The sequence below is a fragment of the Lemur catta genome, chromosome 4, assembly GCF_020740605.2.
Source record: "Lemur catta isolate mLemCat1 chromosome 4, mLemCat1.pri, whole genome shotgun sequence".
NCBI classification, from domain to species: domain Eukaryota; kingdom Metazoa; phylum Chordata; class Mammalia; order Primates; family Lemuridae; genus Lemur; species Lemur catta.
This window is the reverse complement of record NC_059131.1, coordinates 6339579-6354905: the sequence shown is the minus strand read 5'-3', so window position 1 is coordinate 6354905 and position 15327 is coordinate 6339579. Positions and strand designations below refer to the sequence as shown.

Below are 15327 nucleotides of genomic sequence, written 5' to 3'. Positions count from 1 at the left end.
CTACAAAGCCCGGAATTGAGAAAACACGTCCCACCCCAGCTCCAAGAATCGCTGTGTGTTTTCTCGGGGAAGAAGCGGAGCCGCGCCGCTGCCCTCCTCCTGGCACATGTGTTCCCAGCCTCTCCTCTCGTCCCTCCTGGCCTCGCTCAGGCAGGGACCTCTCCCACTTCCACTCCTGGCCCAGGGCCCCTGCTTCTCGCTGTGAGATGACCCTTCTAAGACACTCTCCTTTGCCATCCAAAGCCGTAGAGCCACTTCTTCCCATGGACGCTGCGCCGGTTCACACGTTGCCTGGGCTCCACCGGTGGCAGGCCGACCCTGGGCTGCAGGCCGGGGCTCGTGGGTCAGTGCAGCATCTGTTCCCAGTGGCAGTATAGGTGACGCTGGAGCGTGGGTCCAGCCAGGCACTCCACGGAAGATCAAACCTGAGGGCTTTTTTTCTTCTTTTTCTATTCTGTCAATAATTAGGCAGGAGAAAAGTCACAGTTGCCATCAAGAAGATAAATCACATTTTAGGCTCTAGGAGGTGTGGTGACAGTCTGGACTCCCTGGGGACAAAGCAGACCTTAAGAGGTGGCCGGGGCTCTGTTTTCTGGCATGATGAAACCCTTTAGTTTCAGGAGTTGGGAAGGAGAAGATGCCTTCTCTTTAGAGCGTGCATCCCTGGGAGAGAAGGTGGCACTTGAATTCCACAAGAGGTGGAAGATGTCTGGCCAGCACCCCACATGGCCGGGGCCTTGGGACGTGGCTATACTGAGGCTGAGAGGGCTGGCCCTGCAAGCTTAGTCTCCAGGGACTCAGGCGAAGGAGTGCTGAGGGGACCAGGCTGTCCTTGCGTGATCCTGGCCTCCAGCAGGGTCACAGCCATGTGGCAATGAGACACAGCAGTAGCTCAGGCATCACAGTGCAGTCCCTGGGGAGGTTGAAAGGTCCCTAGGCCCCCAGAGGTTTAGGATAATTTGTGGGGAAGGAAAGAAACTGCAGAGGGAGGGACTGGCATTATTTCACTGTTCAGCCTGTCACACATTGGCCAGCGGGAGCCCCAGGAGTTGACTTCCTTGCTGCCGTGGCACTGCCCCTGGCACTCTGGCATCTGGCAACAGGAATATTCTAAGGCCATTCTGATGTGTCTGTGCCCTACGCCAGCTGCCCTTCCAGGAGCCCAGGTTCCTTTTAGTGCAGAACAACTGAGACTTTCTTCTACATAGAATATAAAAGTCCCTGACACTGAGATAGGCATGGACCTGTTGTCTCTGTTCAGTCCTCGTTTTATGAATAATGAAACTGAAGCCTAGAAGGGCAAAATCCCTTTCTCAGCAAGTGGCAGCCAGATGCACGGACTCCGCACCAGGCCTCTCGCTCCAAAGCAAAGCTCTCTACTGAGGGGCCTCCGGGTGGGAAGAAGACGGCTCCCTCTTGCACACTGCCCTGCCCGCGGCCTCTGCCCTGCGGCACGTGCGTGCCGGGGCTGCCCCTCATCTCCGCCTTCTCCTCTCACATCCAGACGTCACAGCCTGCGCCCCTCGGGATCTGCTTCTTACCATCCTTGCTTCACCCTCTCCTGGACTCTCCTGTCCCAACTCACCTGCCCAATCGCAGCCCTCCAGCTCTCACAGAGCAGTGTGACCAAAGCAGTTCCCATCCATGTCACACGGAAGGGTGCACCCCCTGAGCCTCCCAAGGCCCACAAGCCCCAAGGAAGGGCTCCCGTCCTGTCCTCGGGGAACTCTGTGGGGGAGATGGATAGTACAGACAGGTGTGATCACCTGTGACAGGTGCGGTGAAAGATGTCTGGGCTGTCTGGCCCAGAGAGGTGGCCCAGTGTTGGGAATTTGGGAAAGAGGGAAGAGGAGCAAAGGCCCGAGGCTTAAACAGCACATGTCCACATCCCTCCTAAGTCCACACTAGAATTCAGGTGAGTGTGGTGGGGGGGGAGCTGCTTCCTCACTCCCGCCCTGGGGGATCCTCGGCTTGGCTTGCCGGCCCTTTGCAAGGGACGCAGAGTGACCTTCCCAGCCCTCCCCCTCCCCCTCGCTGGGCCCCCACCGCCTGGTGTGCACGTTGCATCTTTGTTCCGCATCCTACTGTTCTGGTCCTGGGCTTTGAAAACTCTTCCCTTGACCTTCAAGGGACAGCTGTCCCCAGAGTTTTCCGGTGGCACTGGCAGATCAGCCACTCTGCCTGGTGCTCCCTGGCCCTCTCTCCACCTCTATGGTCTGCTTGGTGCTCTGTGCATCACGTGTTTTCCCATGTCTCACCCACACAGTTATGGGCTCTTTGGGGGCAAGAACTGGGACAATTCATCTTGGGTTTCATTAAATGCTTGTTGGGTGGATGGGGGGCTGGCTGGCCGGCTATGTGACACCCCTGTCATGGAGGAGCTGACATATATTTTAGCAGGTAAATGAGATTTGCAGTAAACTGTCAGTAAAGCCTGGCATGTTCTTAGTGGGGGTCAGAATCTCTGGTCTCGGAGGAATGCAGAGGGGGCCCTGGGCAAGCTCCCCAGAGGCCACTGCAGCAGGGCCCGGCAGCAGGGGACACTGGCTCTCAGCATTGGCCGCTCCACGGTGCACGTGCAGCTCCTCCTCCCAAGCACCCGGCTACGCTGTCTTGTTTCCTCATCATCATCTTTGCCAATTTGTCCTTTGAGCTCAGCAAGAACCACACTGGAGAGAGGAAGCCTGTCCGCATGTGAGTCGTCTTAGGAGGAAAGGCGAGAGGACGCTGAGAGTGAACCTCCACAACTTAGGGGATTGGGTGTCTCACATCCCTGGGAGGGGGCCAGGCTCGCTCCCAGGATGGGGCCCAGCTGTTAGGAAAATGTCTCAAGTTCCTCATTTTAAAAATCCCTGAACAAAGAGGCAGGTTGAAAGTAAAGGAACAGTGATGTCTTGACCAGAAAGGAGTTAAGAACCTTGGTGACAACAGAGGGAGAACAGCAGATACAAAGTCATCAAGCTGAGGGTAACAGGCTTGTGGCCGCCACCCACAGGGGGAACCAGAGAGACTTTCGGGTGAAATGCTGAGTGTCAAGACCCCTGTTACTTACTAAACCCTAACAGAGCTGCGTACACGCAGGTGCACACAGCAGGAGCAGCGTGGGTGACAAGATCGCACCTCCGGGTCTTCCCCACCACCACCTCCCAGATAGGTGTCTCTGGAAGGCAGGGGCCTTTGTGTCAGCCACACAACTACCACCCTCCCCATGAGGACACGGGATTGCACCTTCCCGGCACGCCTAGGGAGCCCTACCAGGAGGCCCGCTGCTCCCCACAGGCTGTTTGCAGAGGAGCTCAGGGACGAGAAGCCACCGCTGAGCTCACCCCTGCCGTGGACAGCGAGCACTGGGCTTACAGAGTCCAGCGCAAGGAGCGGCATCCATTCAAACACGTGCTCGGTGCGCACTGAGGCCGGGCACTGGGACTGGCCAAGGGATATTGCAGTGGGAAGATGACAGTTCTTGCCCTTATGGTTACCACATGCTGGAGCATTTACTGACCGCATTTGATGGGTTCCACTAACCTCTGGCACACATCTTCCTTTTACTCCCGTGTGGTCAGCATTATAAGCCCAAGTTTGCAAAGCCAGGAAGTAGCCGAGCCTGGATTCAATTAGGTCTTTTTCTGTTCCAAGTCCAACAGTCCTTCAGGACCTCACCATCAACTCTTAAGAGATTTAGGACATATTTGAGAAGGTGCTAGAGGAGGAAAGAGAGTAGGCTGAGATGCAGGGCCTATAGGTTTCGGGTGTGTTGCTGCCCGTGGATACACCGGCCCAGGAGGCCCTTTTAGTGCCAGCAACGGGTAGCGGGTGCTGGGGGCCCCTCAGCTGCGGGGACAGTGGCAAGCCCATCAGGAGTGGGCTGCTGCCTGAAGGCAGCTGCCTTGCCCGAGGCTAACTCCTCCCTTGGGGCAGCCCTCATCCAACGAGGGAGGCTTCGCTCCATGTCCCAGCCTGGGACCCCTTTGCAGGGCCCTCCCAGCGCCAGAGCTCCTGTGGGGTCCAGCCCTGTGGCACTGGCTTTGCAGTTCACTTTCTCCCTGGGCCCAATCCTCTTCCCTCGCTCCCTTACAGGTGGTGTTCCTGGGGGTTTCATCCAGTAACTGTCCTGCAGGCAAGTCTGTCTCGAAGGTCTCTTTGCAGGGAAACTGACCCAAGACACACTGCCACTGTCACCATCCGAGAGAAGAGCTACTGGGTGGAGTGGAAAGAGCGAAGCGGTGTGCAGGTGGTTCTCTGCAGCAGCAGGTCAGCTAAGGCCACAGAGGCTGCTGTGGGGACTCTGGCTTTCACCTGGAGAGAGATGAAGCCCCCGGAGGGTTTTAGGCAGAGCCATATGACCTGATGTTTCTAAAGCGTTTCCTGTGGCTGCTGAGCAGACTGAAGGGGCCTAGACAGAAGCAGGGAGGCTAGCAATAATCCCGGAGGTACAATGGCGGCTTGGACCAGGTGACAACAGCAGATGTAGTGAGAAGTGGTCAGATGCAGGATATACAATTTTTTTTCTGACACAGGGTCTTGCTCTGTCACCCGGACTAGAGTGCGGTGGCATTATCACAGCTCACTGCAACCTCAAACTCCTAGGCTCTAACAGTCCTCCTGCCTCAGTCCCAGCTACTGCAGTCCAGAGTAGCTGGAACTACAGGCAGGCACTACCATGCCCGGCTAATCTTTCCATTTTTTGTAGAGATGGGGTCTCGCTCTTGCTCATGCTGGTCTCAAGCAATCCTCCTGCCTGAGCCTCCCAGAGTGCTAGGATTACAGGTGTGAGCAACCACGCCAGGCCCTCTGGGTGTACTTACGTCACAAGCAGCAGTTAAATGACACATGACACAGTCTAGTTTGCAAATCAAGAAAGTTTTATATGATTCAAAGAAAGAAGTTATATTACACATACTCATTTAAATAGTAAGTCAAAGTCTGTTACATAAAACATAATTACGAAACATTTTAAGTTTTATAATTGAAACTACTTAAAAGGCTCAAAGTCAAAAAAGATCAAGCAAAACTGCTCAGGCGATAAAGTGCACTGGGGAACCCTCCTGCTCCCGCTCCACCTCCAGCACCCAGAGCTGCCCGCGGAGGGGCTCCGTGCTGGAGCAGTGAGCGAGGGCTCTGCCGCTCAGGAGAGTATTTTTCAGACAGGAACTGTTTCCCAACACAGTCTTTCAATAGACAAATGGGGTGGGGAATCGTTTATAGAGGTATTTCCAAATCTAATCAGGAAATGGAAGTATAATTTAAAACCAATTTCAACATATCTATTCTGTAGAAACAACACTGCTCAGAGAATGACGTTCTATGTGACAAACAACCAAATACTCAAAGGCCTTGTATTATCCACCAAACACTAGTAGGACTAACATTACTTTGCATGTCATAATTAAGAAAAATATCCAAATTTGATGCCATTTATGGCATGCAGTCAAAAATGTTTATGCTGATTTAACATGAGTAGGAGAAAGGATGGGGGCAGATGAGCTACGTGCAACTGCAGTTCTCCTGCAACTGTGCTACGTCTCAGGACAACAGGAACACGCACCTATGGAACTGTCCACACATATGAAAACCTCCTAAAAACACATACACATATGTCAAATAATAGTTGATAGTAAAGAGCAACTTAATGGGCATCAAGTAACATATACAATCATGGCCAGGTGGGAGCCATATCACACTAGAAAGACCTGAAAACAAAACCTAGTTTTATTCAGTTATTCAGTAGTTCATCTTACCATCATTTTGAAGGTAAATGCCAATAACTAACAGGCCAAGTCAAACTCTAAACACGTACTGCACAATAAAAAAATATTCTCAGGCTACCAAAGTAGTGCAACATTCTGTGTAACCTTACATTTATTCTGTTGCCTGAACTTCCAATATTTAACAAAAACCAGTGTCAGTGGCTTCTTGGATGCAGGAGGCCACAGTCTCTTGTACATGCAGGACATGTGCTCATACAGCTTATAAGTGATGTCCCCAGTCTATTTTCTAGACAGACTATAAAAAACCCCATTCCAAGTAATTTCGTTTGATCAAAACAATTTCCTTTAAAGAAAATGAATGAAAGGGCAGCTGGGTGGTATTACTGTCACTTAGTGTAACTTGCATTTCCTATAGTTTTTAATATTTAATAAAGAATCAGATCCTTGGAGCCCTCTACCTGCACATGCACCTCACTTCAGATAAGCTGTACTTTGGTGGAAAGTTCACCAACCAATACAGACATGTGCTTTTTCTCTAAGAAGTTGTTCTACCCACAATATAGTATGGATAAGGCCACATCAAAAGAAGACAATCACCAAAGGGGATGGGCTTGAGTGTTTACCTCGTCTTTTTTGGAGTTTTACGTACAAACACAGGAAACTGAATGCCTTGCTTTCAAGCAGAGCAATAATCCAAAAGGCAGCATCACACACAGACATTCGATCCTGCATCAGCTCCCACTCCTGGGATCTATCCAGTGGCTTAAGCTACCCTCTGGGGTACGTCCTTCACAAGTCCCACTATGGACACAGGTCACTACTTCAAGTCAACCAAAACTGTAGTTCCTTGGGTGACAGGAATGGTTGCCTGGAGTTTCCCTTGAAAATGTTATAAAGAAGTTAATTGCAAAATTTATTTTTCCCTTTTCTTTAAGAGGCCCTTATTCAGCCTGTTCTGATTTCAAAAAAATTCTTAGATCTAAAAGCCCTAATAAACAAACGTGATTTTTTTTTTTTTTTGGCTAAATAATGTGTCAAGTTTACTAAAGGCAGGGTCGTATAAAAACGTTGTTATTAAACACTGAAAATAAGGTTGTAAAATCATCTATCTAGAAACTGGTGATGGGAGCACCAACAATCAATATAAATATTCTTATAAAAAATAGTATAAAAATTAGTACCCTGTCTCATTTCTACAAAACATGAATAGAAAGGTTGTAAAAATCCAGATTTTGTAAACTCTATTGCCAAAATGTCTGCCTGAATGCTGGTGATTTAAATTACCAAATTTTCTTCCATTTCCTTAAAAAAAAATTCTCAAACTATAAAAGATATTGAACAGGGTCCCAACCAGAAAAGAAAAGTTAACATACTTTCATCAGAACCAACTCCCCAACCTTCCCCTAGCCCCTAAGACCATTTTTTTGGAGAGGAACCCATCAGCTCCATTCCTGAAAAGAGGCTTTTTAAAAGCCCCCTGGGCCACCCCTAGCCAACCTTTAGGCAGAAGCTGGCATGCTCACAAGTGGGCTCCCGGGGCTCTCTGCGGAGGCAATTCTGTTCAGTTTGCCGACCTCTGCCTGCCAGCCCGGGATCTTCTTGGCAGTCATGTGGCGCCGGGCATGCTTTGTCAGGTGGTCGCTGCGCATGAAACGGCGGTCACACACCGGGCACACAAACTTCTTCTCCCCTGTGTGAGTTCTGCGGTGGCGAGACAGTTCATCTGAACGAGCAAATTTTTTATCACAGCCATCCCAGCTGCAGCTGAAAGGCTTCTCCCCTAAGAGGTGAGAAAACACATGTTAAAGTAAACATTCAGTATGAACCTTATTGGATAGGTTAGTTCATGTCATTTTAATATTTTGCTCACCAAAATCTCAGAAGAAGAAAATAATAACCTATTTTTCTGGTACTGTGTGATTCAGAAATCAAGAAATCCTCCAAGATGAATTTTTCTGCCACACCTAAAACATAGTATGTCAGGGCCCAAAGAGCGCAAACTAATCTTTCAAAAGATGATATACAGTACCCCATCGTGTGTCTTCCTGCGTTACAGAGGTACACAAGGGAGCCTCCCACCAGGCGCCATGCAGCCCCCCTCCTCAATAGAGCCCTCTGGGGCTTTCCTAGCCAGCAGCAGAGCATCTTTTCCTGCAACCGGAAGCCCTTCTATTTCCCAAGCTATGACAATCACATACCGTGTGCGACCACTGATTTGTAAAACGCTACTATGTGCTATTACATAGCCTATCTTTCCATGGATTTATGACTTGTCCAGCTCATCCACCACTGTATAGCTAAGCCCTTGGCACATCACTTCATATAGCAGGTGGCAAATAGTTTACAAGACACCAACTAAATATATGCGATTTTTCAGAGTTTAATTAACAAGAAGATTCAGCACCACAATGGTCTTTCACAAACCATTTTAAGCAGCAGGGCCTGAAACTTCATGATTTCAAATACCCCATGGTATAAGCATGAGGTGCTCTACCTATTCCCAGGTTCTGCCATCACGGCTGGCATCATACCAGGATGTCTGGGTATTGGACAGAGACTAACAGCCCTTTGGCATAGGATATATTAAGTTCCTTACTTGTTTTCAACCTAACAAAAATGTAGCATCCATTCACTCCACCTTATTCCAATTTAAATATTTTAGCTTGGTAGAAATATATAAAAAGTGATCTTACCCAAAGTTTCTATTTCTCATGAAAATACCAACTAAGTTTACAAAATGGAACAAGCGTATTCTTCAGAACCTTTATGGTTATTTAAATGTTTTATTTTTTAACTTTTAGATACAAGGTCTCCCCTCTGTTGCCTGGGCTGGGGTGCGGTGATGAGATCATAGGTCACTGCAGCCTCTAACTCCAAAGCTCAGGTGATCCTCCCACCTCAGCTTCCTGAGTAGCTGCAGATTCATGCAACCACATCAGGCTTATTATGGTTATTTAACTTGAAGTACTTAGGGCAACATGGAAAGAACTTGTTTGGATCACCACATCTGACGCCACTTTACCAGTACTTCCACCCAGGAAGGCAAACTGCATAAACAGCAGAACCTCATTCAGCCACCTCTCAACTCTAGAAGCTGTGCTGTGCTGGGCTGTGATTTGAAGTTCACCTAGGTAGTCTCAGAGAAGATGAGCAATTACCACACCAACAGCCCATGAGAGCGCCAAGCAGGTCACAGACCCCATGCCCACCCCACACCAGCCATCATTACCAGTGTCAGGCACCAGGAGCAGATTCAGGTGAGACAAGATGAGTATGTGAGTGAGTCAAAGGCAGAGGCAGAACTTGGTGAGACATACGATAAACGACTAGGGTCAAAGGAGGAAAGAAGATCAGGAAACATTCTAAGAACTGATTTTGGGAAGGCCCTTGGAAGGTTCCAGCAAGTAGAGATAGGCAGAGGGCTAAGGGTGAAGGTAGAAATATGGAACCTGAGAGAGGCTGTTTTTGCATAAGCAGAGAGGCAAATAGGTTTGGAACAGCAGTTCCAAAGCAAACAGCCACTCTGTAGTGTGAAGGAACAGCAGAGCTCTTCTTAAAAGGTCTGAACCCAGACTGCACTTCATTCTGTGCACGCGGCTACCACGATCAGAGCTTTCCTCGCTGAGTATTAAGTGGCAACCACTCTGTTAATGTGCTTATATGTGATGCATGTGTGAATTTCTGGAAAGCAAGTTTAACAAGCATACAATTTAACCATAGAAGACCCTTAAAAAAACAAAACAACAGAACACGAACTCACTGAACAAAAGCTCCACAGAACATCTGAGAAATGCTGCCCTCATCTACTGAAGTGATTCTCTTCCAGGCAACACTCAGATTGCTGCCAGACAACATGGAGGCCACTGGCCCGCCCCATGGAGCTATTTATAACAAATGTAAACTTCAATTAATGTCAAATTTAGTTCACACTAGCCACATTTCAAGTGCATGTGGCCAGTGCCTACTCTAATAGATAATGACCATTTCCATTGTCACAGAAAATTCTATTGGACAAAGCTGATTAGATAGTAGGTCACTAGGTCATTAGGTCACTAGTTTCTTGTGTGACTTACTGTGAATTAAAAACTATATATTCTCAAAAGAAAAAATACTCATTTAAAATATTCTAGAATTTGAACTTTTATATAGTATAGACAAGCCTTTCGTCTACAGTAAACGTTAGGTAAGTCACACTGATGAGACGCATTTACTGAATGTGAATGCAAAGCATGAAATGTCTACTGAAATGGGAACAGTAAATGTGAGTCACCCTAAAAGCTATCAAAGGACCCTGATCATGGATCTATACCACATTTTATTCCCAGGGTGAGCAGCTGGCCACCCTGTTGGCTGTGCTAGTGATAACCCAACCCCTAGAAGATCATGAGGGCTTTTCAGAACCAAAGAAAAAGCACACTTCCACCTTCTCTAGCGGTCCTCACACTTCCCTCCCACCCAAAGGCTCAAAGTGTGCTGCCTAACCACAAGGTCTCAGCTGCCCACTGCCCTACCTTGCCCCAGTACTTACTTACCTGTGTGAGTACGAAGATGAGCTTTGAGGTGGGAACTTTTGAAGTAGGTCTTCCGACAGCCTGGGAAGTTGCAAACATAGTTCCTCCTTCGGGAAAAGTCTACCTGAGGGGCACAATTTTGGCTGGAAGCAATGAACACTGGAGCAGGGGCAAGGGGCAACAACTTGGTGTTTCCAATAGTCATGACGCTGGCAGAGCAGGTGGCAGGCTGGGGGACCGCTCCTGAGGGCAGAACCAGCATGACAGCTCCCTGAGGCACAGGTGATCCCACCAGCACGGGTGGAGGCACCGGAGCAGCCTGGGGTAGGATGGGTTTGACAGTCCCCACAGACAACTGGGGAGGGGGCTTCAGAAAAGCTGATAATGTCCCACTTTGTCCAGTCACAGGGATCATTTGGCAAAGGACAGGGGGACTGGGGACAGGGACAGAGATCAGGGGGGTGGTTTTCCTTGGTAAGTCATTTTCATAATTCTTTGGTGAGCAGGTTTGAACTGCCATGGGCCACCCTGCCTGTTGGCCTTTGTCAGTGGGGAGCAGGCCCCCAGACTTGCGCAAGCAAGGCTGACAAGACACCAAGTTAGCGCTGAGTAATCTGTCTGTGAGGCCTGAGTCCTGCAAAGCTTCAAAATGTCCCAGAAACTGTGCTTCTCCTTCTCTGTTGTCAGAAAGTCGTCGTTCTGGAGTCTGAATGGCAGGAAAGTGGACAGGAACAGGACCCTCCCCAGTGTGGCGGATCACACTGGTCACCACGGCCCTGCAAGGGGGGCCAGGGGCTGGCTCTAGTGGCTCTGGCTTCAAACCAGGCAAGCGCATCTCCACCCTCCTGCTCAGCACTCTGGCTGCAACAGCAAAGGACGGGGAGATGGCCATCTCTTTGCGTGCTTTGGAATCAGTTGCTTGGGAAGGAACAGGTAATCCCGTTGATGGTTCCACGAGATCAGGGCTCTGAGGAGGTGTTATGCACTTAAAAACAAAAGTACCATGTGAAAATGTCATTTTGGTTAAATTTTAAAACAGACTTTATTGATCATGTTGCCCCGAACACCTTTAAACAGAAACATCTAGAGGAAACTGGTCTAAGCCTGCTCTTAACACCTCAGTAGGTTTCACAGCTGCACGAGGCACTTCACTCTCTCAGCTTCTCCCTATGGCATTGAGCCCTCCCAGACCTGTAGAAGATCCCAATGCTGTGGAATGCAGTGGGGCTCCCAGCAGCCAGGCCCACACTTCTAACACCCTGTCCGCCACCCACAGTCCCTTCTCAACCCTCTCCAGATCTGCTTTCTACACTCTTCTCCAGTGCAAGTGTCCAGCCCAGGACATCACATCACAATTTTCACTATTAGCAACCTCTAGCTCTCAAATTCTCCAAGCTGAGAAGCAATTTCTCTAAGTACTTTGACAGCTGTAGCAAGTTAAAAAAAAAAAAAAGACAAAGAGAGACAAAAAATAGTGATTTACAACACCCAACTCACAGAAAAAGCTGGCTGCCACAGGAAAGCAGAGGTGCCACTCAACTAAAGCCACCTGATGTCAAAGCACATGCTTTCTCCGGCTGCCACCCAAACATCCTGATCCTAGACTGAGACTGGGTCGCTGGGAGAATCTCAGCCCTGACCCAGGATTCCCCAGGAAAACAAGTAAATTTCACTTTCTCCATCAATCTGTAGGGTTCATCCTATGGACACTAACTACAGAGCTAGCAAGCTATGAAGAGAATACATTTTCAAAAGATGAAGAGAGAATTTTTACTCCTTCCGACCCACATAAACAGAGGGTTGCAACTTATTTGCTCGCATCCCAGTGACTCTTCCCATGAGTTCTTGAAGAACTTTGTGAGGAACACATTTATTTAAGCTACTCTAGTTATTTCACAAAAATGCTCCTCTGTTCCCACCTCCTCTTACCAGAGTCGATAAAGAATGGAAGTCCTTTGGTAGCTCAAGTGCAGACGCATCCATATGCACAGTGGTGGTGACGTCCCCAGAGTCAGAGACAGGTGTGAGGGGTCTGATCTTTAATAGATCACCTTTCTGGGATCTTTGACCCCAGGAGCTCATACAAACAAGAGCCTCAACAGCTTCGATGTCTGTCTGCTCTAAGATGCTGCACGTAGACCTTTCGCTGTCATGCCGCTTCCTCTCCAGGATTGACTCACATATGTCCATGATGTCAACCTAAAGGCAACACAATGGCTTCTCAGTGCAGGAGAAAAACAGGAAAGGTAACCCATGATGGGTACATGAACACGCACACCAGAAGCCTGTACTATGCATGTAATGCATGTGCAATATTCCACACACAACAGCTCTGCGTTCTAGTAAAAGATGTTAACGGAACACTCATGACAACTCTGCTTTCGAGCCAACACCCTGAAGACTGAACTTAGCTGGCAAGCAGTTTCCACCAAAACCCTGAGTCTTAAAAAAGGTTACTAAGTTCATGTTTTTCTTGGGTAAATGATTAGTAGGACTTTAACCCAAGAGATATAAGCCAAAGTGGCCCCTGTGAAGCTGTCACACAGGAAGGATAAACTGATACTGAGGCCATCTGACAGGTCTGCCAGTGAGTTAGATCCTCTGATGATGGCTGAGTTGGCAAAGCCACCAGAGTAGTGTCCCCACAGAGGCCTTTTTAGGCACTCTCTGGGGCATTCACCCTCCCCCTTTAAGCAGGCTACTCCCACGGCAGCATTTCCCAGGCTGAACTCCATGGGCTCCTGCAGGGAGATCCCATGGCGATTTAGCCTGTTTCCTCAACAGACCCAGAAACACGGTCACTTGTTACTGCCCCAAGGATGGTAGAGGATGAGTATCTGTAAGAGATCTGCCACAACCCAGCGGAGGGATCACTTCCCGGTGTATGGCACCATCTCTTTTTAAGTGGGAGGAGGAAAGCGAATAGAATCAGCTGATTTCTTCCAAAAGAATGTCTGTAAAGGCACACATTTCCACTCAATTTGCCTAAGCACCAAAACTTCCTGTCTGCCCGTGTCCCCCCCAGACCAAATGAGTAAAGAAAAGGTCTTTACAAATGCCACTCCGTCCAGCAGTTTGGTGCACGAAACTCACTGTGAAGTCACAACGTGGGCCGCCCGGCGTCGCCTCAGGGGCCCCGGAGCCAGCAGCCCGCACAGCGAAGGCCCAGCCACGCCCGCTGGCTCCCGCTCAGGCCCGCAGCTGCCCGCACACCATGACCAGCGTGCTCGGCCCAAGTCCACGCGGCCGCCTCCCCGTAACCCCCAGGTCCAGGCGCGCAAGGCCTCTGCCGCCCGCGTGCCGCGTTCCCGCCAATAGCCCCGGTCCCGCCCCCGCAGCCCGCCTTCCCGATCCTGTCCTCCGCCTGCCCCGCAGCCCGCCTTCCCGTCCCCTCGGGCTCGCCCCGCCCCCGCCAGCCGCGTGCCGCGTTCCCGCCAGCCGCGCCCCCGCCCAACAGCCGCCCTCCGCACTGGACCGGGGTGACGTCATGGCTGGAAATAGCCCGCGGCCCGCGGGGCGGGACGACTGCCAGAGCGCTAGACAAAGCTGCGCATCCGCCGGCGCGGGGCACACGCCCCCTCCCCGCCCCGGCCCGACCCCGCGCGGCCGCCGCCCCGCCCGACCCCGGAGCCCGCCCGGAGCCCCAAGCCCTGCAGCCGTGGCAGCCACGGCAAGGTCCGCACACCGCCCGTCCACGCCGGCCCCGCACCGCGGCGCGCCCCTCGCCTCGCCCCTTACTCAGGCTGCCCCGCCCGTGCCAGCTCTGCCACTCACCGCGCGCGCGTCGCCCGGGCCCGAGGAGCCGGACCCGTGCATGGTGCCGGCGGCCAAGAGGCAACAAAGCGGCTGCGGGGCGTGAGCTCGGCGCACGGCAGCGGCCACACGTGCGCGGCGGGCGGCGGCAACCCGAAGCTCCTGCGGCCGGCGCGCGCCTCCGCCCGCTTGCACGGCTCTGCCCCGGCGCAGCCCTCGCGGCGCGGGAGGGGCGGGGCTGCCGCGGATGGAGCGGCCGCACGGGGGCGGGGCGCGCAGGCAAAACCAAAATAGACCGCGCCCCTCCGGGGCGGGGCCGGCCGCCGCCAGCCAATCCGCGGCCTGCCCGTGCGCGGCCGGCCAATGGGCGCCGCAGGGGGCCGCGTGATCGGAGCCTGGTCGCAGCGTGATCCGGCAGAGCGGGATGCGGCACGTGTTTTGGTCGGAGCGAGAGGGCGGGGCTTGAGGCCCTGGAAAGTAGGGGAAAGGTCCCGCCGGCGGCGCGGTGGGAGCGCGGCACAAGGGGGCGCTAGGGCGAAGGGGGCGGTGCCGCGGCGTCTTGGGAAGTCCCGGGGTCGGGGCCGGGCCGGGGCTGGGCTCTCCGGGCTGGGTGGGGGACCGCACTTAAAGGGGCCGCCTGCATCTGCCTGGAGCGCAGGCCCCCCGGAGTGAGTCCGCCGGGTAGCAACGACCGATCTGGAGGTCTCAACCCGGTTTGGTTGTTTCTAGTTTCTGGTAATCTACCTTCGGCTCTTAGGAGTGCATCCCTGACTAGGAAGAGATTTGAGAGCTGGCTGGTTCTAGGTGGCATTCCTGCGTCCGCTCCATTCTGCGGACACCCAGAGCCCGAGCTCCACCGGGGTCTTCCGCGGACGCCCCTCCTCAGGCGTCCCTGGGCTGAAGTCTGCCACCCTGTTACAGGGTCAGGGGAGGCCAGGATGGGTAATTACCTGAAAGGAGCGGGGTAAAACCCGCCCATTTTCCCCAGACCCTGTGGAAATGCCACCCCCTCCGGGAAGTCCGCAGGCCTAAATGAGAGAACCGGCCCTGTGCCACTGCACCTTTTTTTTGTTCTGCACTTTGCTCGTGTCTCTTGGTGTGGTTTTTCCACTTCTGCAGCGCTAAGTTCTTGGAGAGCAGGTGTTTACATCGCCACAGCCTGCAGTGCCGCAGTGGAACATGCCCCTTTTCGTCCATGGAGCCCACCTTTGCAGAGCCCTGACATGAGCTGGCGCAGTGCAAGGTGCAGGAGACCGCAGTGAGGATCCTCGTCCCTAAAAGCCCACAGCCTGTGAGCGTAGACAGCATCCCTGCTCTGCAGGGCCTGTGCTCTGAGTGAGAGAAGCCCTGGGCCC

The 15327-nt window shown here is 51.8% G+C and overlaps 1 protein-coding gene across 3 annotated transcripts; it reads right to left on the bottom strand.

Annotated features, from left to right (window-relative positions):
* Nucleotides 1-4844: 4844 nt before the first annotated feature.
* Nucleotides 4845-14184, bottom strand: KLF11 (Kruppel like factor 11). Of its 3 annotated transcripts, none has more exons than XM_045549027.1 (4): nucleotides 13994-14184; nucleotides 12149-12418; nucleotides 10241-11204; nucleotides 4845-7488 (listed from the first exon to the last, which is right to left on the bottom strand). In XM_045549027.1, exons 1-4 carry the CDS (start codon nucleotides 14033-14035, stop codon nucleotides 7208-7210), a joined length of 1557 nt encoding a protein of 518 aa, XP_045404983.1. In that variant the 5' UTR covers nucleotides 14036-14184; the 3' UTR covers nucleotides 4845-7207. The 3 variants fall into 3 exon arrangements, with proteins under 3 accessions (XP_045404983.1, XP_045404985.1, XP_045404984.1); XM_045549029.1 differs by lacking the exon at nucleotides 13994-14184 and adding an exon at nucleotides 13313-13523; XM_045549028.1 differs by lacking the exon at nucleotides 13994-14184 and adding an exon at nucleotides 13273-13294.
* Between the last annotated feature and the right edge of the window lie 1143 nt (nucleotides 14185-15327).